Source organism: Sciurus vulgaris (assembly GCF_902686455.1).
Source record: "Sciurus vulgaris genome assembly, chromosome: 12".
In the NCBI taxonomy this organism is placed as follows: Eukaryota; Metazoa; Chordata; class Mammalia; order Rodentia; family Sciuridae; genus Sciurus; species Sciurus vulgaris.
This window is the reverse complement of record NC_136473.1, coordinates 112,056,987-112,081,228: the sequence shown is the minus strand read 5'-3', so window position 1 is coordinate 112,081,228 and position 24,242 is coordinate 112,056,987. Positions and strand designations below refer to the sequence as shown.

Genomic DNA, 24,242 nt, shown 5'->3' with positions numbered 1-24,242 from the left:
TAGTTATTGGTCTGTTTAGGTTTTTCTGTCTCCTTGATTCAATTTTGGTAGGTTGTATGTCTATAAATGTATCCAATTATTCTAGGCTTCCCAGTTTATTGAAGTATAAGTCTTCAAAATAGTCCCTAATGCTCCTTAGGATTTCTGCAATGTTTGTGGTGATTCCTCCTTTTTCATCTCTAATTTTATTAATTTGGATCTTCTCTTTTTCTTTTGGTTGCTTTGGCTAAGAGATTATCAATCTTGTTTGTATTTTCAGACTGAATTCATTCTGCATTCTCTTACAGTTCTTAATTTTATATTGAAATTCATAATTTGAACTTGTCAAATGTAAACATAATTATTTATCGGGAGTACCTGTAAATATTTATCAACTTTATTTTGTCATTCTTGTCTTTTTTGTACCTGATTATAGAGTATTTGAAAAAAATAAAGATTTCAGAGTAATTTAGGACCTGTAACATTGTTATCTTCCTCCAGAGAAGAGTTAGCTGTGCTTCTTTGTGACACTTAGAAGATCTAGAAACCCAGACCTCCAAAATGGCAAAAGCACATTACTCAGCCATTGCTTCCTCTTGTGGAACCAGCAAATGACCCAGGGGAAAATTCCCCAAGAACTAGCGTTACCCTCTGGATTTCTATATTCTTCTGTACTTTGACTTAGTAATTCCTTACTGTTGTGTGCTGTTGATATCCTCAGGGTCTTTTGCTTTTTCCTGGAGAGTTGGTTTAAATTATTTGGTCTATTTTTTTTTTTTTCTGGAGAGTCTTCATCATACAGCCTCTTAAAAAGTAGTCATTACTATTCTGTTCCCCAGCCCTATTAACAAAACATTCATGAGAGGCAGCATGGGAATTGTGAAAACACTGCAGGCTTGCTCACCTAACCCTGTGTTTGGGCTCTGACCCCACTGTTCACCAACTGTTAACTTTCTCTACTCATTTCTGGGATTCTCAGTAGTCTTTATTTTTGTATGTATCATCAGTCTTCTAAAGTGGCTACAAGATTGTGAGTTAAAATATGTTAAGTACCTAACCATACTCACACATGGTACAAGTGCCTAAATATGAGCTGCCCACTACTCTCTTATACTCCTACTTCTAGATTACTCTGTAATATTTATATTGCACAAAGTTTGAACTTCTGCCTCCTTTTTATTTCCTTCAGGTGATTCTAGTCACAAGATTCCTATTTCAAACTTTGAATTGGGGCATGACCAAGCAACTGTATTACAAAACCTTTATAGATTTATTCATCCAAACCCAGGGAACTGGCCACCTATCTACTGCAAGGTAATTTCTAGTTAAAAGCTCTTAAGGTATCCATTTAGATACCAGAGGAGCCACAGAAAGCACTTAGAGAGAGAATTCTTGCCTGGGTATTAACTGTGTGTGTTAAATTAATTCTGAGTGGTTTTCAGAGTGATTAATATAATCCCCTTTCTTTTAAATTCCTCTGATTTGGGAGGTATTTTGAAGACTACAAAAGCCAAATATATTTTTACTTGGATATGTAACATATTTTCTGAGGTTTTCCTTCTGAAATATTTGCAGTGTTGTTTTACCCCCTGAAGAATGGATGCTCTATTCTGAACACCTGTCATTCCACACAAGATTACCTTTAATTGAAAACTCTCCATAGCATTCACCTTTTTTGTAATATTGAGAGAAAACTACATTATTTATTTTCTCTAAATCATTCTGAGCTAGGAGTTAGAGAAATTGGGTTTTAATGTTTATACTTAGTATTGTAATCATGAGCAGGTTATATATTTTTCTTCTTAACAGTTTTATTCACTTGCCTATCCTAAGTCTCACTTTGTTAACATTGTTAAATGTAACAGGTTAGTAATAATATTAGCTTTTTCTAATGTATGTCACTTTTTTAAAATAGTTCTCATTTAGTTGTCAGATTCTTCAGGCTCTTTTCCCTATACCCCCGCAACCCACTAATTAATTAAAAGCAACTCAAGGTAGAGGCATACAATACAAGTAATTTTTTTTTTTCCTCCTCCAGTCTGATGATAGAGCCAGAGTCAACTGGTGTTTGAAACGAATGGCACGGACATTAGGTAAGTAAAACCTGGGTCAGTGCAGAAGTGTGTTATAATACCTGCCTGTTTCCATTTTGATACACACATTCACTAATTGTATGTGTTTTGTCTGTTTACTTATGAAAGAATTCAGGCAAGATCTAGAACTTCTCACCGTAGAGGACCTTGTAGTGGGGATCTATCAGCAAAAATTTCTCAAGGAGCCCTCTAAGACGTGGGTTCGAAGCCTCCTAGATGTGGCCATGTGGGATTATTCTAGCAACACAAGGTATTAATAGTGATTTTAATAACATAATTACTTTGACTTCTTTACTGAATTATATTTTCTTAGAATTTTTTTTTTTTTTTTTGAAAATGTGGTAGGCTAGTTGTTTTTGCCTTTTCGAGCATTTCTTTGAACATAAGATTCCATTGGTTAGAAGATTGCAACTTTGTGTACCACTGAAAACAAATGGAAGTGCCAAATAAACTGACTGTTCTCTCTTATCAACTTAGAATTTCTGTATAAGGAAAAGAATGTTTTTAGATTCATTAGACAGATTTTTTTATTAAATGAAACATTTTTATACTTACTGATAAAGGAACATATAAAATGAATACATTGTCTGAAGCATTTTTTATTTTGAAATCTCAGATTCACTGAGAAGTTGCAAGAATAGTAATGTATACCATTCTTTCAGATTTCCTAGTTAACATTTTTGTACATTTTATTTATAATTTTGTCTCTACACACTTTTTCTTAACCACTTGAGAGTAAGTTGCTGTCATTGTGACTCTTTTCATCTAAATACTTCCATGTGTTTCCTAAGAATAAGGACATTTCTCTTATATTACCATAATACAGTTACAAAATCAGGATATTGCCATTGACACAATACTGCTGCCTAATCTGAAGACCATATTCATATTCTCAGCAGTTTTCAGAGTGTTAGGTTTCAGTACTATCTAGAGAAGAAAAAAAAAATCAAGTCCAGAGTCCAATCTAAGATCTCAAATTGTACTTTGTATTTATGCCTCTTTAACAGCTCTTTTAATCTGTAATAGTTTCTCGGTCTTGTCTTTGACTTACATGATCTTGACATTTTTTTGGAGAGTTCAGTGCAGTTGTTTTATAGTATGTTTCTCAGTTTGAGTTGGTTTTTCCTCATTGTTAGCTTAAGGTTATGCATTTCAGCCAGGAATACTACAAAAATGGTGCTGTATTCTCACTGTGCCATTATCTGGAGGTATGATGTCAGTTTGTCCCATTCCTGATGATCTTAACCGTTATTTGCTTAAGACAGTGTCTGTTAGAGTTCTTTGAAAAGTTACTTTTTCATACCTTTTAAATATCTTGTGGGGAAATGCTGTGAGATTGGATCTCTATTCTGTTTCTCCAATTTTCATACACTAGTTTTAGAATTCATTGATTTAGTCTAAATCATTTACTACTATGTTTGTAAAATAGTGGGTTTTCTAATTTGATTGTTTCTTTTGCATTTTTGTAATTTTGTAAGAAAGAGCTTTTCCTTTTTTCCCTTTTTTTTTCATTTGTTGATGTTAGTATGACTCATGGATTCCTATTTTATTCAGTGTAATCTGTTACTACAGTGATTATTTGTATACTCAGATTGTTCCATATATGGCCAGTGGAAGTCCCTTCAAGCAGTGGGTTTTTTGTTGTTTTTGTTTGATTGAACCCAGAGGCACTTAACCACCAAGCCACATCCCCAACTACCTGGTTTTTCTTTTTGGAGACAGGGTCTCACTGAGTGCTGAAGCTGTCTTTGGGATTCTCCTGCCTCAGCCTCCCCTACCACTGGGAATTACAGGCATGTGCCACTGTGCCTAGCTTCAAGCAGTGGTTTCTGTGTCCTTCTGACATTGGCTTCTCATTCTTCAGGTGCTTCTTTGATTTCTGGCACATTATTTTTCAGACTCACCTTGTACTTTTTTCTGCTGCACCCTGAATTAGCTATGTTTCCAACCAACTCTGGCTCCATATAGTGGAGGAGGGTGTTTTGGGGATAGGATCTGCACTAGGTGTGCTGATCCCTTACTAGAGTGTCATGGATTCTAGGTCTTAGTGAAGAAAGCCAGGAAATACATGTGTGTTTATACACATCCTCCATATATATTCTTATGTAGCTGTATCTCTTATTTATCTCTGTATCTTGTCATGAATTTGTACTGAACCTAAGTTCCAATCCAGTACCGTAGAGTTGTCTTGCGTTTTCTTTTGTCTTCCTTTCTCTTGAGAGTAAGAAACTTGGATTTTAGTAATTTTTACTTCTTTGTTCAATCCTCAAGTGCATTTTTTTTTTTTTTTTTTTTTTTTTGGGTGCTGGGGCTCGAACCCAGGGCCTTGTGCTTGCAAGGCGAGCACTCTACCAACTGAGCTCTCTCTCCAGCCCCTCTCAAGTGCATTTGAAAGTAGGTTCAGAGTTACTGTTACAAAACAAAGGAAATGGCAGTTATGATTTATTTATAGTTGTTTTTATCAGGATTATGGAGTCAAAGTAATTTATTCAGAAGTTATTTGAATTATTTCTTCTTTTTCACCTTCAGTGTAGTTAAATTATGTGTTCAAAACATACTAAAGTTCATTTTCTTGTTTGTATTAGTTTTTTTTCCAAATTTGTTGATTTAGTTATCGTTTGAAATTGTGAAGTATTACCATTGTTCTGACAAAGTATATTCAGACATGTCACTCCATAACTTAAAACTGAACCCCTTAATGTTGAGTTCTGTCCAAGGACGAGGGATGTCTTTCCATTGGTCAAATCTACTTTTGTGTCTTATAAATACATTTAAAATTTTTCCCACACAGTTTGCATATATTTGGAATTGGAAAATTTTGGGGGACAGTTTCTTGATGACTTTATTTCTTCTCTGAAAATGGGTTTGTTTAGACTTTCTAATTCTAATGGAATAAATTTGATAAATTGTGTTTTTGTATGAAATTGGCATTTTATGTAGATTTCCAGTATTTGTTTACAGGTCTGTAAAGAAGGTATTCTTTTGAAATTTGAAAAATTTCTTCTGTTTTAAGTGGTTATCTCATTTCTTATATATCTGTGCTGTCCTGTTTTTACTTAAACAATCCAATGTGTGTTGTCTAGATCTGTTTTTTGTTTTGTTTTTGTTCCTCATTTCAGCTTTTATTCTCTGTGCTTTGTGGTTCTTTTTCTAGTTTGGGGGCCAAAATTTAATTCACTCATCTTGTTTGGTTTTTCATCATTGTTTTCTGTGGATCCCATATTTTCATGGGTCATTTTAACAAGTTCTCTCATTTTCTTAACAAAGCTTATAAATGTCCAGATGGGCCATTCTGGTTTTTGTTTCTGCTAGCAAATTATGTTGCTTTTGCATTGTGACCAAAGAGTATTTATTATCTGTTACATTATTAACTTTATGGAATTACTGGGCCCTAGGTTGTAGGGGTTTGTTTTGTTTTGCTTTTGCTTAGTATATAATCAGTTTTTGTGACTGCTCTGTAATATGAGAATATGTGTTATTTTTCAGGGTGTAGCACTTGGCTGTATGTTCATCAGTTCTGCATTGACTTTTGGCTTTCTGTTACTGTGACAAATGCCTGAAATAATCAACTTACAAGGAGAAAGACTTCATTTTGGCTCACAGTTTTGGGGGCTCCAGTCCATGATGGCTTTTGGGCCTCTGTTGAGACAGTGAATCATGGTGGGAATATATAGTGGAGCAGAACTGTTCACTTCTCTAAGAAGTAAAAGGCGAAGAAACTTGGCCCTCAATCCCTTTGGAGGTCACACCCCCAGGGACTTGTTGACCTTCCTCTAGACCCCACCTCTTAAAGTGTCTACCACCTTTCAATAGCACCAAGCTGGGGACCAAGGCTTTATTAGTACGTAGACCTTTGTGGGCATATTCCAGATCCAAACTATAACAATTATGTTGTTTGGATTTTCTTATTGTTTTAGTTTGACTTACCCTATTGTTCTGTCTTGTATTAAGAGTGGTGTTTTAGTCTTACATAACAACTGTGTTTCTGTGTCTCCTTATGTCTTTTCTAGTTTTGGCTGGTTGCTGTGTTTTTAAAGTTTGTTCAACTTTGGTATAGCGGATTGATGAAAGGCTCACAGGAATAGTATTTCCTGTTTTCATGCAAATTTAAGCCTTTTTCTAATGTTTCACACTTTATATTCTTACATACTACTCTACTATATTACTTTGTGTTTTCCTTTTGTGACATTTGGTCTGTTAATGCTCTTGGTCTTAGTTATCTGATGTTTTTTCCTGAAGACCTTAATGTTTTTCTTCTGTAGAGTCAGTTTGCTAGGATGTCTATGAATTCATTGTTGCTGACTTATTTCCATTTGCCAGGCTCTATTTCTGAAGACTTTTCTTAAATTGTAGTTTATTAGTAAGTTCTTTTCCACTGTTTAATTTTTCTTCCTAAGGGAACCTAGTATATGTAGATTCGATCTTTCTACATTTTGGTTTCTTTCTTCGACACTTTTTACTCTTTTCAATAGTTTATTCTCATGCTAGTTTTCTGCTTTTTTCAGTTTATTAACTTTGCAAATGAATCTGTTCTTCCTTGGTCAGGTGCTTTTTCCATTATGATTTTGAAGTTTTCCTGTTTGTTTTCTGAGTTTAGTCAGCACTTACTTATTTTTATTCATTACTGGTTGTAGTTTTGGTTTCTTGTTCAGACTGTTTCTTTGTCCTCACATTCTCATTTGAGGGTACATACTTCAGTGTGGAATGTTCTCCCTCATGGGTTTTGGGGGGATGGTAGTTGAGATGCTATCACTGAGAAGTGTTTCGATTTTCATTTTTGGTTTTCTTTGTATTTCTTTCCTTCTGTAGAAAAAGATGTGCTGTTCCTTAGGGTTTCCGGGTGGCAGGTGCTGTGATTTGGAGAGGTTTGAGAGTTCAAGAGCTCCCTCTTCTCACAGTGTAGAAATATACACGTTCCTTAATGAGTGGTTTCCAGGATGGTGGGATTATGGGTCCTTCATTTTGTTTTGTTTTGTCCTACAAGATCTTAAATCTTTGCTTTCTGTACCCAGTTTGTGAGGGGTTCTTCTTCCCTCTTCCTTTAGCACAGGCACTTTCTTGTAGTCAGTGCTCTGTCTACCAGGACTGTCTCAATATTATGTAAAAATTGAATTTTCTCTTTATGGGGATGATTTTAATTTAATCTCGGGCTCTCCATTTCCTTTCTCTTTTCCCCAGTTTTCTTCTGGATTCAACTCTTCACATAAAGGCTTGGAATGAGAGATTGAGGAATTGCTCCATTGGAATTTAAAGTTTTCTTTTTTTTCTGTTCATAGGAAATTGAGCTTTATAGTGTTCTGATTTCTTGTTATGTTGTAGGTATTGATTTTGTCTACTATTTTGTTTTTTTTTCTTATTAATCATTGAAGTTTTATAGGTGATCTGTTAAGATGTTTGGATTTGTGTACATTGCTGCAACCATGGGCTAAATTATTTCTAAGCTTTCATACTTATTTCTAAGATTTCACATTCAGGGCTGGGTTTGTAGCTCAGTGGTGGAGTGCTTGCCTAGCATGTGTGAGGCACAGCATTCACTCCTCAGCACTGCATAAAAATGAAGGATTGTGTTCACAGCTGAACAAAATATTTTTTAAAAAGATTTCACATTCATTATTAAGTGGTGTCCATGTTTTCATGTTATTCTCTGCATCAAGAGTGCTGGTAAGGCATCATTGCTTAAGAGAACCCCACTATTGTCTCTTGAATGTTTTTCCTAGCCACTGACACCCTTTCTGCAAGTATTGGTACTGGTCTTTCTTTGTCAGAAGAGGTCAGTAGAAACTTTTCAGAAATAAATTAACATTTCCTCCAATAATCTTTCAATAATTTATTGATAAAAATGTTGAAAGTAGCAGGTTACAAGATCAATGCTCATAAATCCAACGCATTTTTATACATAAGTGATGAATCTTCAGAAAGAGAAATTAGGAAAACTACCCCATTCACAATAGCCTCGAAAAAAATAAAATACTTGGGAATCAATCTCACAAAAGAGGTTGAAAGACCTCTACAATGAGAACTACAGAACACTAAAGAAAGAAATTAAAGAACACCTTAGAAGATGGAAAGATCTTCCATGTTCTTGGATAGGAAGAATTAATATTGTCAAAATGGCCATACTACCAAAAGTGCTATACAAATTCAATGCAATTCCAATTAAAATCCCAATGACGTACCTTACAGAAATAGAGCAAGCAGTCATGAAATTCATCTGGAAGAATAAGAAACCCAGAATAGCTAAAGCAATCCTTAGCAGGAAGAGTGAAACGGGGTATTGTAATACCAGATCTTCAACTCTACTACAAAGCAATAGTAACAAAAATGGCATGGTATTGGTACCAAAATAGAAAGGTACATCAATGGTACAGAATAGAGGACACGGACACAAGCCCAAATAAATACAATTTTCTCATACTAGACAAAGGTGCCAAAAATATGCAATGGAAAAAAGATAGCCTCTTCAACAAATGGTGCTGGGAGAATTGGAAATCCATATGCAACAGAATGAAACTAAACCCATATCTCTCACCATGCACGAAACTAAACTCAAAATGGATTAAGGACCTCGGAATCAGACCAGAGACCCTGCATCTTATAGAAGAAAAAGTAGGTCCAAATCTTCACCTTGTTGACTTAGGTTCAGACTTCCTTAACAGGACTCCCATAGCACAAGAAATAAAAGCAAAAATCAATAACTGGGATAGATTCAAACTAAATAGCTTTCTCTCAGGAAAGGACACTATCAGCAATGTGAAGAGAGAGCCTACAGAGTGGGAGAATATCTTTGCCACTCATACTTCAGATAGAGTACTAATTTCCAGAATATATAAAGAACTCAAAAAACTCTACTCCAAGAATACAAATAATCCAGTCGACAAATGGACTAAGGAAATGAATAGACACTTCACAGAAGATCATCTACAAGCAATCAACAAACATATGGAAAAATGTTCACCATCTTTAGTAATAAGAGAAATGCAAATCAAAACCACCCTAAGATTCCATCTCACCCCAATTAGAATGGCGATTATCAAGAATACAAGCAACAACAGGTGTTGGCGAGGATGTGGGGAGAAAGGTACACTCATACATTGCTGGTGGGGCTGCAAATTAGTGCAGCCACTCTGGAAAGCAGTGTGGAGATTCCTTAGAAAACTTGGAATGGAACCACCATTTGACCCAGCTATCCCACTCCTCGGCCTATACCCAAAGGACTTAAAATCAGCATACTACAGAGATACAGCCACATCAATGTTCAAAGCTGCTCGGTTCACAATAGCCAGACTGTGGAACCAACCTAGATGTCCTTCAATTGATGAATGGATAAAGAAACTGTGATGTATATATATATATATACACACAATGGAATATTACTCAGCTATAAAGAATGATAAAATTATGGCATTTGCAGGCAAATGGATGAAATTGGAGAATATCATGCTAAGTGAGATAAGCCAATCTCAAAAAGCCAAAGGACGAATGATATCGCTAATAAGTGGATGATGACACATAGTTGGGGGAGGGAAGGGTTAGGGTTAGAGTTAGGGTTAGGGAGGGGGGCAAGTATGGAGGAAAGAAGGACTGTATAGAGGGAAAAGAGGGGTGGGAGGGGTGGGGGAAGGGAAAAAATAACAATGAATCAAACAACATTACCCTATTTAAATTTATGATTACACAAATGGTATGCCTTTATGCCATGTACAAACAGAGAAACAACATGTATCCCATTTGTTTACAATTAAAAAAATACATTATAGTTATAAAAAAAAAAGTTCAAAGCAAGAAAAAAAAAAAGGTTGAAGGACTGCAGTTTTCTGGTTATCATAAAAAATAATCATCAAATTTGTTTGCTTAGGCCGTAGTAACTATCTTGACTGTCCAACAGCAGTTGTAGAATATTTTTAGTTGCACAGTGGATTCCATATTCAGTTAAGATGTGAAAAAAAAACATGATTCATAATTGAAGAAGTAGAATTCAGTAAAGTAAGCACGTGGTGGAACAAGAGTAGGGGTTAACTTTGGTGTAACGCATTCTTCAAGGCCTGTGCTGGGGGTTTTGTTAAGAGAAAACTGTTCCTGTGGTATTTCAGGCACATTAGTAAGGCAGTGCTTTGGCTAGGAAGCTCTGCCTGTCACTGAGCTTCACAATGCAGTCAGATTCTGACACATAGTATTTTACAAGGGAGTTTGGCCTGTGGTGAGCTCAAACTGGTTCAAACACGCTAATACAAGAAAAGAGGACTCATTTCAAACACTGCTCTGAGACACCTATTAAGACTTAAATTTGTAATGAAATTTTGTTAAAGTGTCTCAATTCTAGGACTAAATGGTAAGTTTATATTGGTGAAATGAGTGCAACCAGACAGAGTATTAAATTTATAAGTAAGCTGACCATTATTAACTGTCATGCTATTTCAAAAGGTAGAATATTTAAAATTTTTATAGATCTCACATTATCTCGATGCTTCCTATAGTAATTCCCGTTGGATTAATTCGGTCTCACCTGCTGATGAAAACAGGTGCAGCCTTTATTTAACCATATTGAGCATCTCCTCAGTGCCAGGCAGTTGTGCTAAGCACTGTGCTAAAGGTGTAGACAAAAAGTAATGTGATCCTTGCCTCTTTGAAGCGACCAGTTAAGAGGGAGGAAGAACATGGGTTAGTGGTTTTAAAATAGTAATTTTAGCTTGTGATAAGTGATAAGAAAGAAATGAATAAGATACCCTTAACAAATGTTTAGAAAGGTAGACGGCTTTATAAAATGGTCAAACTTTTTTTTGAGGGTATAACATTAAAACTGATAACTGAAGCAGGAGAAAGATGAAATGAGGAGGGGCTCAAGGCCTTGTTAGCCATAGGAAGGAATTTTGTCAAGTAGTGAAGTGTGGTAGGTTAGGTTTCTAAAAGATGTATTTAATGGTTGTATTGGAAGGAGACAAATGAAGTATGGAGCCTGTGGTGTTAGATAACCAGGCAAGCAGTGACTTGGCTTAGTTAGTGACGTCAGAGGTGGGGAGGAATAGGTCGATTTCACATTTTAAAAATCAGTAGGCCTTACTGGTAGACTGGGCACAGGGGAGAAGAATAGAAAGAAGACGACTAGGTAGAGAGGAGCACATTTAACATGTTCAGAGACCTGGTAAAGCATCAGATGGACCCTGCAGTATGCAGACAAGATCACTTAGGCAGAAAGAGAAGACAACTCGGCACATCCCTAACAAGCTTTGACGTACTAATGTGGACAGAGGCTGAACTTCTGAGACTTCAGTACCCCTCAGTGTACAGTTACGATATTACAGAAGTTGTCATAGTCACTGTCAGTGTTAATGAGGGAAAAACTGGGATCCTGGATACAATGACTGCAAATTTCCTTGAGTTACTCTTTGAGCCCTCTGTTTTCGTTCCCTGGATTATTTCTTCCTTTGGTGTTATAAGTTGTGGTCTGTTCTGGACTTTTTCATGTTGCAGGCTTTCCTTCAAGTCTGAATGTTCTTGGTTATTTTCATATTAGAAATGAGGCTTCAAAGCCAAATAAGTATCCATCTTGTTCAGTGGGGATATCAACTGAATAGACTTGGCTGTAGGGAAATTAGACAAACGAGCTTGGGTAATAAGTTAGAAGCAGAATCCTAGTTCGCAGAATATAGAGACTTTGCTTCAGAGTTCCAGCAACCAGTTTTGCTGTCTGGTTCTCCAAGTATAGTTAGTTCACTCCTTTGCATGGAGTCGAAGAAACCCACTATTCTTTGTACAGAGGTTTAGCCTCAGGTCTTACTTCTTTGTCTGGGTCGAAACACGTCCTCTTGAGAGTTCAGTGGCTCTTTTGAGTTCTGATAGGCAGATCTTCTCTTGCTACTTCTGTTAACCCTGAAGCATATCAGTTATTGTTCATTTTCCACGAATTTGTTAAATCTCTTCATCTCTTCCATGGAGACCTTTATCTCTTTTGTAGACATGTATCTTTTTTTTTTTTTGGTACTAGTGATTGAACCCAGGGCTGCTCTACAGCTGAACTGCACTTCGAGCCCTTATTTAAAAATTATATTTATATATTTATGTTTCTATTTGCCTTATTTATTTTTTTTACCTTATTTAGGTAGGTAGGTGCTGGGGATTAAACCTAGGAGTGCTCTACCACTTATCCACATTCCCAGTTCTTTTTATTTTGAGACATGGTTCAAGCTGCCCTTGAACTTGTGATCCTCCTGCCTCAGCCTCCCAAGTAGCTGGGATTACAGGCATGTACCACTGCACCTGGCTTACTATTTGTATTTTTTTGTCATTTTCAGAGGGTCTCAGGAACAATAGGAAATATTTTTGTACATATATTTAATTCACCACTTTAAACTAGAAGCCCCAGGAATAGTAGTATTCAGAGATGTAGTTTTATATTTTGACATTTTTTTCTTAGTCCAGTTTAATGAACTACTACTTTTTTTTTTTTTTTTTTTTTTCACATAAGGGAGTTTATTAAGCAAACAGTGTCTCCCTGCAGGGTAAGAGAGAAAATGAGAGGAAAAGAGAAAGGGCGTGTGTGCAGGAGAGTGAAATGGAGGAGAAAGCATGAAAGCGAGGAGGAGAGAGAGATGCATGAGAGGGAGGAGAAGAGAGAGACTGAACTTCTTAACAAAAATTTGAGTAGCTCTTGTACATAAGGCATTAAACTAGGTTCTAAGTGAAGTATGGAGAAGTGACATGACCATCCTTGCCCTCTGCCTCATAGGAGCAGTTGGGCATGTGAGAACACCAGTCTTATGCACTAATTTCTAGTAAGGAGAGAATCAAAAGGTGATGATAGAAATGAGAGAGAAATCAGTGTAAGAGTTTAAAAACTATGAAATGCTTTATGGAATTAATGTTTGATTTGGTTCTTATGGAAAGATGGATAAAAATTTCTTTGAGCAGAGATTTCAGTTGAAAGGATTTTTCTAGAAGGTTCAGAAATGACAGACTTCCGAGTAAAGCACATTGTTTAAGAAAAACTAGTGCATCCATTTGACTAGAGCATTACATAGCTGTAGCTGGATGGTTCTAAAGTCAGGGTTAGCCTTGAAAAGAGGAAGGAAGCATAACCCTGAAACAGGAGGGCCGTAGACCACTGGGACTTCATATTGCACAGCTCTGGAGGAGTGAAACAGTGTTAGGAGCTTTGGGAAGAAGCTGTGAACTTACTCCAGAAAATGTAACACACTGTGACCTGATGTTAGAATTTTGGAGTGGATTTTCATAAAAGACACACATCTGAGACAGGTTACAGTTGGAACTAGATTTGAGGCTGCAGAGTGAATATTAATAGCTCAACAAAGTACATAGAAGATCTGATTTTCAACAGATTTACAGAATGAACTTTATTAGAAGAGCACTCATTTTTAGGAAATAGGTATGATTTGGAAGTAGGAAATCAAGAAGTGTCATTGAAAACATCACATCAGTACTATTTTCAATAGTAGTATAATTGTAGATTGAAGATGTTTTCCCCTGGGATCAGTATTTTGTAAGTTTGGTTGATTGATTTTAATCCTTGAGTATATTGTCAGTTTTTCAATTTCACTTCAGTTTGATCTCCAATGGAAAGTTTGTGTATGAGGTAGGTACCTTTGGGCCTCAAGTTCTAGACAAGGAGCAAAACCAACTGGAAACTAAGTTGCTTGGTTGTGTACAAACTTACATTTAGTTTTTTTTAACTTAAGTTTAGACTTCATTTTGAAGGTTTATGAAGAACATTTACTGGATCACTTTTCTTTGGAAATAGTGGGAGAGTTTTAACTTTAGATAGTCTTCCATTGTGTTAAATAACTGTCATTAGTGTGAGTGCACATCACTGACTTTTTATACTTACTGCAGAGCATGTTTGCAATTTGAGATGAAGATTCTTGCTACATTTATGCCAGCTTTGCATTATGCAAATAATGCTGTTCTGAATCTTAATAGGCTGTGAACTCAAATGAAAAGACCCACAGGTTTATAGTGGTACTCGTCGTATAGCATTGTGTTGAATCACACAACTCATTTTGGCCATTTCTTCTCCAGCATCACCTCCTGAGGATTCCACTCAAACACCAACACCTCAGTGAGCCCCTTCCTACATTTATATCATTCCTTTTTTTTTTCCTCTTAGAATGTGTCATTATAACTTATTGTCTAATTTACTATGTACTATGCTCACATATTTTGGTCAGTCTCCCCACTAGAAAGTCAGTTTTGTGTTATCTCATTCTTTCAACACTGTATCCCTAGTGCCTAGAACAATGCCTGACAGATAGTATGCACTCAATAAATGTTAAATGTTTACATGTTACCTTTAGTCATGGCTGTGCCTCTAGAACACCCATTTTATTTCCAGGTAAAGTTTAACTGTTAGGATTATGTGTACTTTGTTTAGTATCATGACTGCATCAAATTAGATAACATAAAATCTGGGTTTAAAAAAAATCTTGTGTGTATTAAATTTAGAAACCTTAATCTTTGAGTAATAGTGTGAGTTTTTCTTAAATTATTTCAGCTAGGCAAGCTAGAAGTCTGGCATGTGAAGACCCTTCAGCAGTGCTGCTTCAGTGAGGATATTAAGGTCCATTTTTTTGTACAGGTGCAAGTGGCATGAAGAAAATGACATTCTCTTCTGTGCTTTAGCTGTTTGCAAGAGGATGGCGTAAGTTGGGGAAGGAGTTTCTTCATAATGCTGCTCTTCACACTGAGTTCTTCTGTGCCTGTTTTGCTTGCTCTTGGGCAGGTGAGGTGGGTCTGTTCACCCACCTTACTGTAATTCTGCTAAAAAGCAAAGGTGGTTGTTCATGTTCTTCTGTACTTTTGTCCATGCTACCACTCACCTGCACACACGTTTCAGTCAATCTTCACTGAAACTTTTCCTCCTTGGAGTGCCGAGGGCTAAAGGACAACACTTCCTGTGAAGGTGCTCCAAAAGCAGCGACTTTGCTTTTTGTCTTGTAGTGAAAGCACCTGAGTCCCAGATCTCTGGGGGCTCTTCACTTCACAGGCAGTGGTGCATTCTGAGGACTAACTGTTCATGTTTGTAGTTTTATTTCTGCTTCTGTCCTCTCATTTCCTTAAGTATTAGAGGATCCTGGTAATCTTTACCCTCACACCTGTTCCTTTAAAACAAATCTAAAATATAACCTGGCAATCAGGAGATTGCTTACTATTAATGAACTTTTATGATATGAATTTTACTGCCTATTCCCATCTTATTTCTAAATCCCTTCAATTAAGAGCAGTATCTCTCAGATGCTTTAAGAATTTCTAAATATGAATGTTTTCAGAGTGAAATGGAGGAGAGGAATAGAGTGGACTTCGTCTTCCTTCTTTTCACAGGTACTGCATCAGCAATTCGCTGGCCACTCTCTTTGGAATCCGGCTCACAGGCGCTCACGTACCACTGCAGGATTATGAGGCCAGCAGTAGTGTGACACCCAAGATGGTCGTGTTGGACGCAGGGCGCTACCAGGTGAGGAGCCTTGGCACCAGCAAAACCTAGATCTCCGGCTTCTTCTGGGGAAGTCTGTTTTGCCTTTTTGTTCTAACTAGACTTTGACTCTCCTCTCAGGACACTGCTTCTCAAATGATGACATCCTCTTCCTCCTCTTCCTTCATCTTGGACTTGCATTTGAAGTAGTTGTCTTTTTTTTTTTTTTTTTTGCGGTACTGGGGACTGAACCCAGGGCCTTGTGCTTGCAGTGAAGTAGTTGTCCTTGACTTCAGCTCCAGGCTTCTTTATTCCTTCTCCCTAAAACCTGTAGGCTTTGACTCTCATGCTCTCTAGGCAGTAGTACCTGACAACCCTTTTTGGAGTCAGTACGCACTTAAGTTGGTCCTCATTCTTAGAGCAATACTGGCTTGGAAGAAGTTTTCCTGTCAAAATTATACAGTTTCCCCATCTTTCCAGCTACCTGACCTCTCAATTTCTTGACTTTCCCTCCTCCATCGTCTTCCACCATGGAAGTTTTCATTGCTGTGATCATACTCTAGACCCCAAGGGTACCGTCTTCATTATGTCCATTTCAGACATCCTTCTTTGTGACCATCTTCCTCTGGTAACCTGGCGCCAGTGATTCTTTGATGTCTGTAGGCCACACACTTACTTATATCTCCACTGTTTTACACTCCTGTGGACCATGCATTGCACAACCCCAGGGTACCTCTCACACATGGGAAGGTGCAGCCTCGTGTTATCTCTTTCCATCCCAGCTTAGGTTCCTTGGTCTGTCACTTCTTCCTTGCACACATGGTCAGCTCCATTAACCCTCTTTTCTTTTTCATGCTTGGTTGACAAATACAAACCCTGATTAACTCTTCACCTACCTTATGGATGATACTGGAAATAAACCACCCTGCTGATTGGTCTTTCTTCATTTCCATTACCACCAGCCTCAAGAGGGCCATTGATGTTGCTTGGCTATTATCTGTGTCCCTAGTGTGATTAACTCTCTCACTCTCCTCGACACTCTTCCACCTTCCATCACCTCTTCCCTCACCCCTTCTCTAGCTGACCCTGATACCTCCTCTTAAATTCTGAGAAAATAGAAGCAATCAGAGAGATTTTCCACCTATTCCTACCACCCCTCTTAGCTGCATGTGCCATGTCCTCTCTTTTATTCCTGTATTGAGTAAATTGGCTCTGTTCCTATCTAAAACTGATCTATTTATACATTGGATCTCTTTATTTTACTAGTCAAGGACATAGCTACAGTAACATATCCCTCTTTCTTATGTCATGAGGGTTTCCCTCTGTTCTGAATCTTATTAGCCAACAGCCTCATTTTTAAAAAACAAACAAAAAAAGGCCAGGTGTGATGGTACATATCTGTAATCCAGCAAGTCAAAGTCAGCCTCTGCAACTTAGTGAGACCCTGTATCTAGATTAAAATACAAAAAAAAAAAAAAAACCAGGGGGCACTGTGGGGATGTTGGCGATGTGGCTCAGTAGATAAGCACCCCTGGGTTCAATCCCCAGTAACAAAAAAAAAAAACAACAAAAAAAGAATTGAACTTGTAATTCCTAATTTCCCTCCAGAGTACCCTATTTCTCTCTTCCCCTTTACAGCAAAAGCTGATAGACACTGGAAAATCGTTTGGGTCTTAGTTTGCATTTGTAAAGAGTAATTTGAAGTAGACCATCCAATATTTGGTAAGAAATAAACATTTCCCCCCAACCTGGGTATTTTTCTGTTATTTTACAGAAGCTAAGGGTTGAGAGTCCAGGATTCTCTCATTTCAACTCTTCTAATCAGGAACAAAGGTCAAACACAGCCACTGGTAAGCATCTTAAATTTTATAATAATGTACCTTATGGAGGTCCCAGCTTACTAAGCATCATGTGCTTCTAGATAAACTTTAAGGTATAGGAAGTTTGTTGAATTGGGTGTTTTATTTGGCATTAGCACCTTAGACAATTTAGATATGTACATTTTTGTGTCACTTTGATGGAGTCTTATTCCTCAGACTTTTGTTCAGGGTATTAGAAAAAAAATTTTTGTAGCCTCTGTAGTTGTATAATTTTGATGTGGTAATATATCTTTTGGGAGATAGGAAACTTTAAAAAGCTAGTAACATGAAATTTCAAGTAGTGCCTGAAATACTTCAATTAGGGTTTCCTGCTCTAAAAACAAAAGGAACATTTTTGTTCCACTTTTCCCTTTACTTAAGAATGTCTCCTATTTATGATCCATTTAAACAAGGCTTAGAGGCTTACAGTACAATGAGAGTCAGCTAATTAAAGAACCTCTTTAGAGTAAAATCACTACATTTCTTTTATTTCAATATCCTAGGTGATTACCCATCTGGGGTGAAAATTTCAGGCCAAAACAGCAATGTTCGAGGAAGAGGGATTACCCGCTTACTAGAAAGCATCTCCAATTCCTCCAGCAATATCCACAAATTCTCCAACTGTGAGACCTCACTCTCACCTTACATGTCCCAAAAAGACGGGTACAAATCTTTCTCTTCTTTTTCTTAATGATGGTACTTTTTTCAATTTCTGGAAAAATAACAGGCCCAACTTCCCTTCTGACTACAGTCGTATTAAACAAAGAGATCACATCAATGATAAATGTCACTACTCTAGATACTAATTTGTAAGGAAACTGTTTCATAGATTAAAAATAATTGTGGTTGGAGAAGATCTTGGCATTCCTGCTTTTTTTCTTTTGAAGCTTATTCTGTTTTCTGATGGTATGATGGGCATGCCATTAAAGTTTGGTGTTCTTTAAGAACTGTGCTTTAGGGAATGTTATAAATTAGCAATTCTTTCCCCTATAATAAAGGTATTGAGTATCCATTGTAAAAATTTCTAAAATAGTATTAATCTGTTTCTTCCTATTATGAAATAAGAACCTTATACTAGAGAACTCACGGCTATTTGCATTGCAGATAAGAAAGTTAAGCCTTTAACAAAAAATTAAGTTTTGCTACTTTAAAAAGTTTTTGAAATAAGTTTACTCTGGCAAAAGGAGGCATTTGAAGGATGAGAATCCAAAAGGAAAACGATATTATGTAAGTTACCCCAAATCCCGTGGGTGGATAATGACTGAATTCCAGGTCCTGGGGACCACAGAACTCACAGATGTCATACTGCATCAAGTGTCTACCCTGTTGGTGACTGACCGCACTGACTGATGTTCTTAACCTAGTGTGAAATAGTAGGTAATCCCAGGAGAGGAACACAGATATTTTTTCTTTGAAACCAGAGCCAAGACCATAATACATGACAGAGGCAAAAACAGCATTCTTTCTTAGTCCAACCCCAGACCTTGGTCCCTCTGATTACACAGAATCACTTAAGGTCTGTCATGGGACTCTGAAGGGAAAAGGTTTTTCTTTATAGCATATTCTCCTTGACTAACTGTTGAATACCTGCTTAGTGGACATTTTGTGCACAGCATCCTGTGAAGTCCTTACCCACCACTCTGAAGGAGACACAAAACCAGAGCACTGTAACCAGCCCTCGTTGAGGGAGCAAAGTGGTACTCCCAGCCCGGCGTTCTCATTGCTGATGTTCTGTCCTGTGCTTCATTTTTTTTTCTTTTTTTTTTCCTGTGCCCAATACCAGAAGTTTGAATAAGAAACAGTAGACTGGAAGTTTAGATAATGTATTTTCTAATAATAGATTTTTTCTCTCTAAAAACTTCATATTCAAGCTTTGGAACCATTTTATCTATCTTAAAAATTAGCATAATAATAATAATCGGGTTTCCTGAGGAAGAGGAGGGAAGGTCTAAAATTATAATTCAACCCTCTGGCCGTATGTTTCCTCATTTGTGGAACTTGGAGAGAGAGAAGGGTAAAAGGGGTCTCATGAAAGCAGAAGGGAGACCAGTTGGGTAGAGGAAGGGCTCTGAAGAGGGAGGAGGGGAGGAACTAGGGAGTGAAACTGACCAAACCGTATGCACATCTACAAGTCCCACAATTACGTGTTGTTACTATGTACCAATAAAAAATTTTAAAATACGCTTAACACAAGTCACAAACATACTACTGGGATGGTATCATCACAAAGTGGAAAATAAGCGAGAATGTGGAGGAATTGGAATTCTCAAATATTGCTGATAGGAACGTAAAAAATGGTACTATTGCTATGGAAACCAATTTGGCAGTTCCTCAAAAAGTTAAGCCTGCAGTTACCATATCATTCAGCAAGTCCATTTCTACGTTTATACCCAGGAGAACTGAAAATGTTTTCCTGCAGAAGCTTAGACATTATGGCCCCAAAATAGGTATGACCCCAGTGCCCATTAACTGACAGATTGGTAAGGAAAAGGTGGTATAGTCATAAAGTGGAATCATTATTCGACTGTAAAAATGGAGTGCTACATATACAACATAGATGAACCTTGAAGACATTATGCTCAATGAAAGAAGCCAGACACAAATGACCACATTTATATGATTCTGTTTACATGTGGATTTCCAGAAAGGACAAATCCATAAAGACTAGGTTAATGGTTGCCAGAGGGTGACAAGGAGTGACTGGATACAGGGTTTCTTTGGGGTATAATGGAAATATTCTGGAATTAATGGTGATGGTTTTAAAACCTTGTGATTATACTAAAACCACTAAATTGTATACTGAGTTTTAAAGTATGTGAATTCTCAGAAAAGGTGCTATATCCAAGTTAGAGTAGTAGGATAGAGAATGCTTCATGTTTTTGTGATGAGCAGGTTCTCAGGACAGTCTGGAACCCTTTTATAGAGATACTGAAACTAAAGAGTGAGAAAATTTCAGAATAGATAATGTGAGGAAGGGAATTTAAAGAATAGCACTTGGTAAAGTTTATATTTGAAATGAAGTGGTACATTTGAGAGATTTTAAGAATTTTTTCCCTGATTGAAACCTGGATGCTTGTGAAGGAGAGGTGAAAGAAAATAGCCCATCAAGCCAAACTGCTTGCTTTCATGCTGACAAAACAAAGCCAGAAACAGGTTTCAAGGTAGAGTACTAAAGCTGGATGCTGTAGTGCACACCTGTAATCCCAGCCACTTCAGCAAACTGAGGAAGGAAGGGCACAAGTTCCAGTCCAACCTGGGCAGCATAGTGAGAATTGTCTCAAAATTTAAAAATTTAAAAAGGTTTGGAGGTGAAGCTCAGTGGTGGAGCATCCCTGGGCTTAATTCCCAGTAACCTTCCCATCCCACCCTCCAAAAATGAAAAAAGTCACCCGCACTGTCTACCTTTTATCCCCCAAAATAACTAAAAATAATACAAATGACAGTACAGCCCACACTGAGGAACAAAGCAAATGAGACATTGAGAAATTACTAGGAGAAAGGGCCTGCTGAGAGCCATGTGGCATACGTGAGAGAAAAACTAACAAGACCTGCTGTCTGTAGCTTTGTCTTATTCAGGATAAAGAGCTTCAGGAGAAGATACTTGAAAATTGTTAGAGACAGGAGCGAGGTACCCACAAAATACAACCGAAAATCAGCTTGACCTTGGGATTCTTTCTTGTCAGCCACGCCAGGTGCAAGAAGACAATGCAGTAATATCTTCAAAATGTCTAAGGAATTTAGAAGTCTACAGGCAAACCTTAGAGATGTATGTTTGATTCCAGATCACTGCATAAAGTAAATATGGCCATATTGCAAATCACATGAAATTTTTGGTTTCCCAGTCCATGTAAAGTTAAACTTAAAAATATTATGCTTACTCTACTAAATGTGCAATAGCATTAGGTGTGAAAAAACCTACGCACCTTAATTAAAAAGTACTTGATTCAAAAATGCCAATATCATCTGAGCCTTCAGGGAGTCGGTCTTTTTTGCTAGGGGAGGGTCTTGCCTTTATGTTGATGCTGTTGAGTGATCAGTCTGATGGCTGCTGAAGGATATGGCAGTTTCTTCAGTTTTTGCCACATGAAAGACCTCTTACCATGATACCCCTTTACCACTGTGTTAGCTTTCTGTTACTGCAACAATGTCTGATAAAATAAACTTCAAGAAGGAAATATTTATTGTGGATCATAGTTTCAGAGATTTCATTCCTAGCAGCTGAGCTCCATTTTTCTCTGGGGACTGGTGAGGAAGAACATTGTGGCAGGGAGCATGTGTTGGAGCAAAGCTGCTTATCTTACGGCAGCCAGGAAGCAAAAAGAGAGCAGAAGGGGGCCAAAGACAGAATATACCACCCACAGGCCTGCCCCAAATGACCTGCCTCCCGCTAGGCCCCCCTGTGGTTCATACCACCTCCCAATGGCCCATCAAGCTGTAGGTAGAAATACTGTATTCATGAGGCCAGGGCCTTCGTGGTCAAGTCACCTCCAAAGACCCCACCTCTGAATCCTGCTGCACTGGGGGATCAAGGCTTCAACACATCAGCTTTAGGGGGACATTTAAGATTCAAATCGTAACAGTAGAACTGCTTTCATAATTGCAGTTGGTCCTCTGAGACGCTGCCACTGCCTTATCCACTAAGTTGATATGATGGTCTTAGTCTTTGGTGATTGTTTCAGCAGTATTCCCCGGTGTCTTCAGGAGCAGATTCCATCTCAAGAAAACACTTTCTTTGCCCATAAGAAGCATCCCCTCCTTCTCATTTATTGTTTTATCGTGAAATTGTAGCAATTATGTCACATTCAGGCTCCACTTCTGATTCTAGTTCTTTTGCTGTTCCCGCCACATCAGGTTACTTCCTCACTGAAGTCTTGAGACCCTCAGAGTCAACCATGAGGGATGGAATCAACTTCTTCCAAACTTCCATGGATGTTGGTATTTTAACTTCCTATCATGAGTCACAGATGTTCTTTGTGGCATCTAGAATGGTGAATCCTTCCCAGAAAGTTTTTGGTTTACTTCACCCAGATCTATCAGAGGAATAACTTGTATGGCAGCAATAACCTTATAAAAGGGAATTCCTAAGACTTGAGAGTAAACACTTCTCTGATCGTGGGCAACAGAGCAGATGCAGTGTTAGTAGGTGTGAAGCATTCATCTTGCCACCTTTCTGTCAGAATGACCAGGTGCATTGTCAGGAATTTTGAAAGGAATCCACTCCCACCAGCATATCTTAAAAGTGTTCGGGGAAACCATGTTGTAAACAGATGTGTGGTCATCCCAGGATTTGTCCCATTTATAGGGCACAGGCCAAGGAGGATTAGTATAATTCTTAAGGGCCCTGGGATTTTCAGTGAACACTGGCTTCCACTTCACATCACCAGCTACATTATCTCCCAACAAAAGAGTCAGTCTGTTCTTTGAAACTTCAGAATCAAGCCTTGAATTCTCCTCTCCAGCTATGAAAATCCTATATGCCATCTTCTAAAACATGGCTCTCCCATCTGTTAAAAAACCGTTGTTAGTGTAGGTAGATCTAATGGATAACTCAGTGCCACTTCCACGTGGATCAGTACTTGCTGTTTCTCTTAAACGTTGAGATTTCTGTACGTAATGACTCTTGACAGATAAATGATTTGTGAATATTTCCTGCCATTTGGGGCTTGTCTTTTCACTTAAAAGTGTCAGCAGTTTTGTGCCTGTGTAAACATCGTAGAATATGCTTACACAAAGTTGTCTATGATGTCACTAGACAGTCTGGGGCCACCATCGTATCATTCATATATGCATGGTCCATCACTGATCAGAATGCTGTATTGCAGCACATGACCATTAAAACATTCAGAGCTTACCACTTACAGGCTCTTTTCTCAAAGAATGACTAGAGGATGTTCTCCAGTAAGAAGAAAAATGACATCGAATAAGACAAATACAAGAAGCTCTGTTTAGCAAGTAAATTGTTAAAACATGCTGTCTAAATCACAGATTGGCAAGCCATGACCCTCTGGCCAAAGCTGGCCTGCCCCGTTTTTTGTCAATGGTTTTATGGAGGTACAGTCACACATTTGTCTAGGTATAATCCATGGTTCATTTTACACTATAACAGCAGATTTTAGTAATGACGATTGTATGTCTTGTGGAATGAAATACTATCTAGACCTTCACTGTTTAGACCCGTTCAACTCCTGGTCTAAATGAGTAGTGTTGAGGTGCATTTAAAAATAACATTCTAGGGCCAGGGAGGTAACTCGGGGGTAGATCACTTGCCCAGCCTGCACAAGGCCCTAGGTTCAATCCCCAGTACCCACCCCACCGAACCCCAAAACAAGAACAGAAGTTGAGCACAGTGGTGCAAGCTTGTAATCCCAGTGACTGGAGGATGCGGCAGGAGGGTCACAAGTTCCAGGCCAGCTGGGGCAACCCCATCTCAAATGTAAAAGGGCCTGGGTATGTTGCTCAGTGGCACAACAGCCCTGAACCCAGTCCCCAAAACTCGAAAAAGAAATCTAAAATCCTTGGCTCAACCTAAATGAGAAATCTGACATACCAAGAATGGGGAGCCGCAGCCTGCATCTGACGCTCGGGGACTGCAGAGGATGCGGCTCGGAGGCCTGTCCCGACACTGTCAGAACAGGTGGCAGTCCTCTAGAACATTTCCCCCTCTGGTCTCCAGGATGTCTATAGATCAACATGGAAACCGTAAGCTCGTTAAGCATGTGAAGTGTAAAAGCAGGTGGAGCTTCCCAGAGCAGAGTCCAAAAATAGATTCCCATGAGGACTGCAGACCTTGGGACTGTCGGAAGGTGGGACAGCAGGTGCGTCGATGAGACTGTTGATGAGGGGATCAGGCAGGTGTGAAGCGTCTAAACAGTTCACGTGTGCAAAAGAGAA

The 24,242-nt window shown here is 38.1% G+C and overlaps 1 protein-coding gene across 3 annotated transcripts in view; it reads left to right on the top strand.

The window, feature by feature from the left end:
* Positions 1-18,344, top strand: part of MAEL (maelstrom spermatogenic transposon silencer) — a gene marked incomplete at its 5' end in the record, with an annotated part of 34,225 nt that extends 15,881 nt beyond the window's left edge. For all 3 annotated transcript variants that reach the window (XM_079107944.1, XM_079107943.1, XM_079107942.1), the window contains 7 exons: positions 1,169-1,293; positions 2,018-2,072; positions 2,181-2,322; positions 14,659-14,721; positions 15,402-15,534; positions 17,267-17,342; positions 17,855-18,344. In XM_079107944.1, the coding sequence (XP_078964070.1) occupies positions 1,169-1,293; positions 2,018-2,072; positions 2,181-2,322; positions 14,659-14,721; positions 15,402-15,534; positions 17,267-17,342; positions 17,855-18,042 (782 nt within the window). In that variant the 3' untranslated portion in view covers positions 18,043-18,344. The remainder of the gene's footprint in view (positions 1-1,168; positions 1,294-2,017; positions 2,073-2,180; positions 2,323-14,658; positions 14,722-15,401; positions 15,535-17,266; positions 17,343-17,854) is intronic.
* Between the last annotated feature and the right edge of the window lie 5,898 nt (positions 18,345-24,242).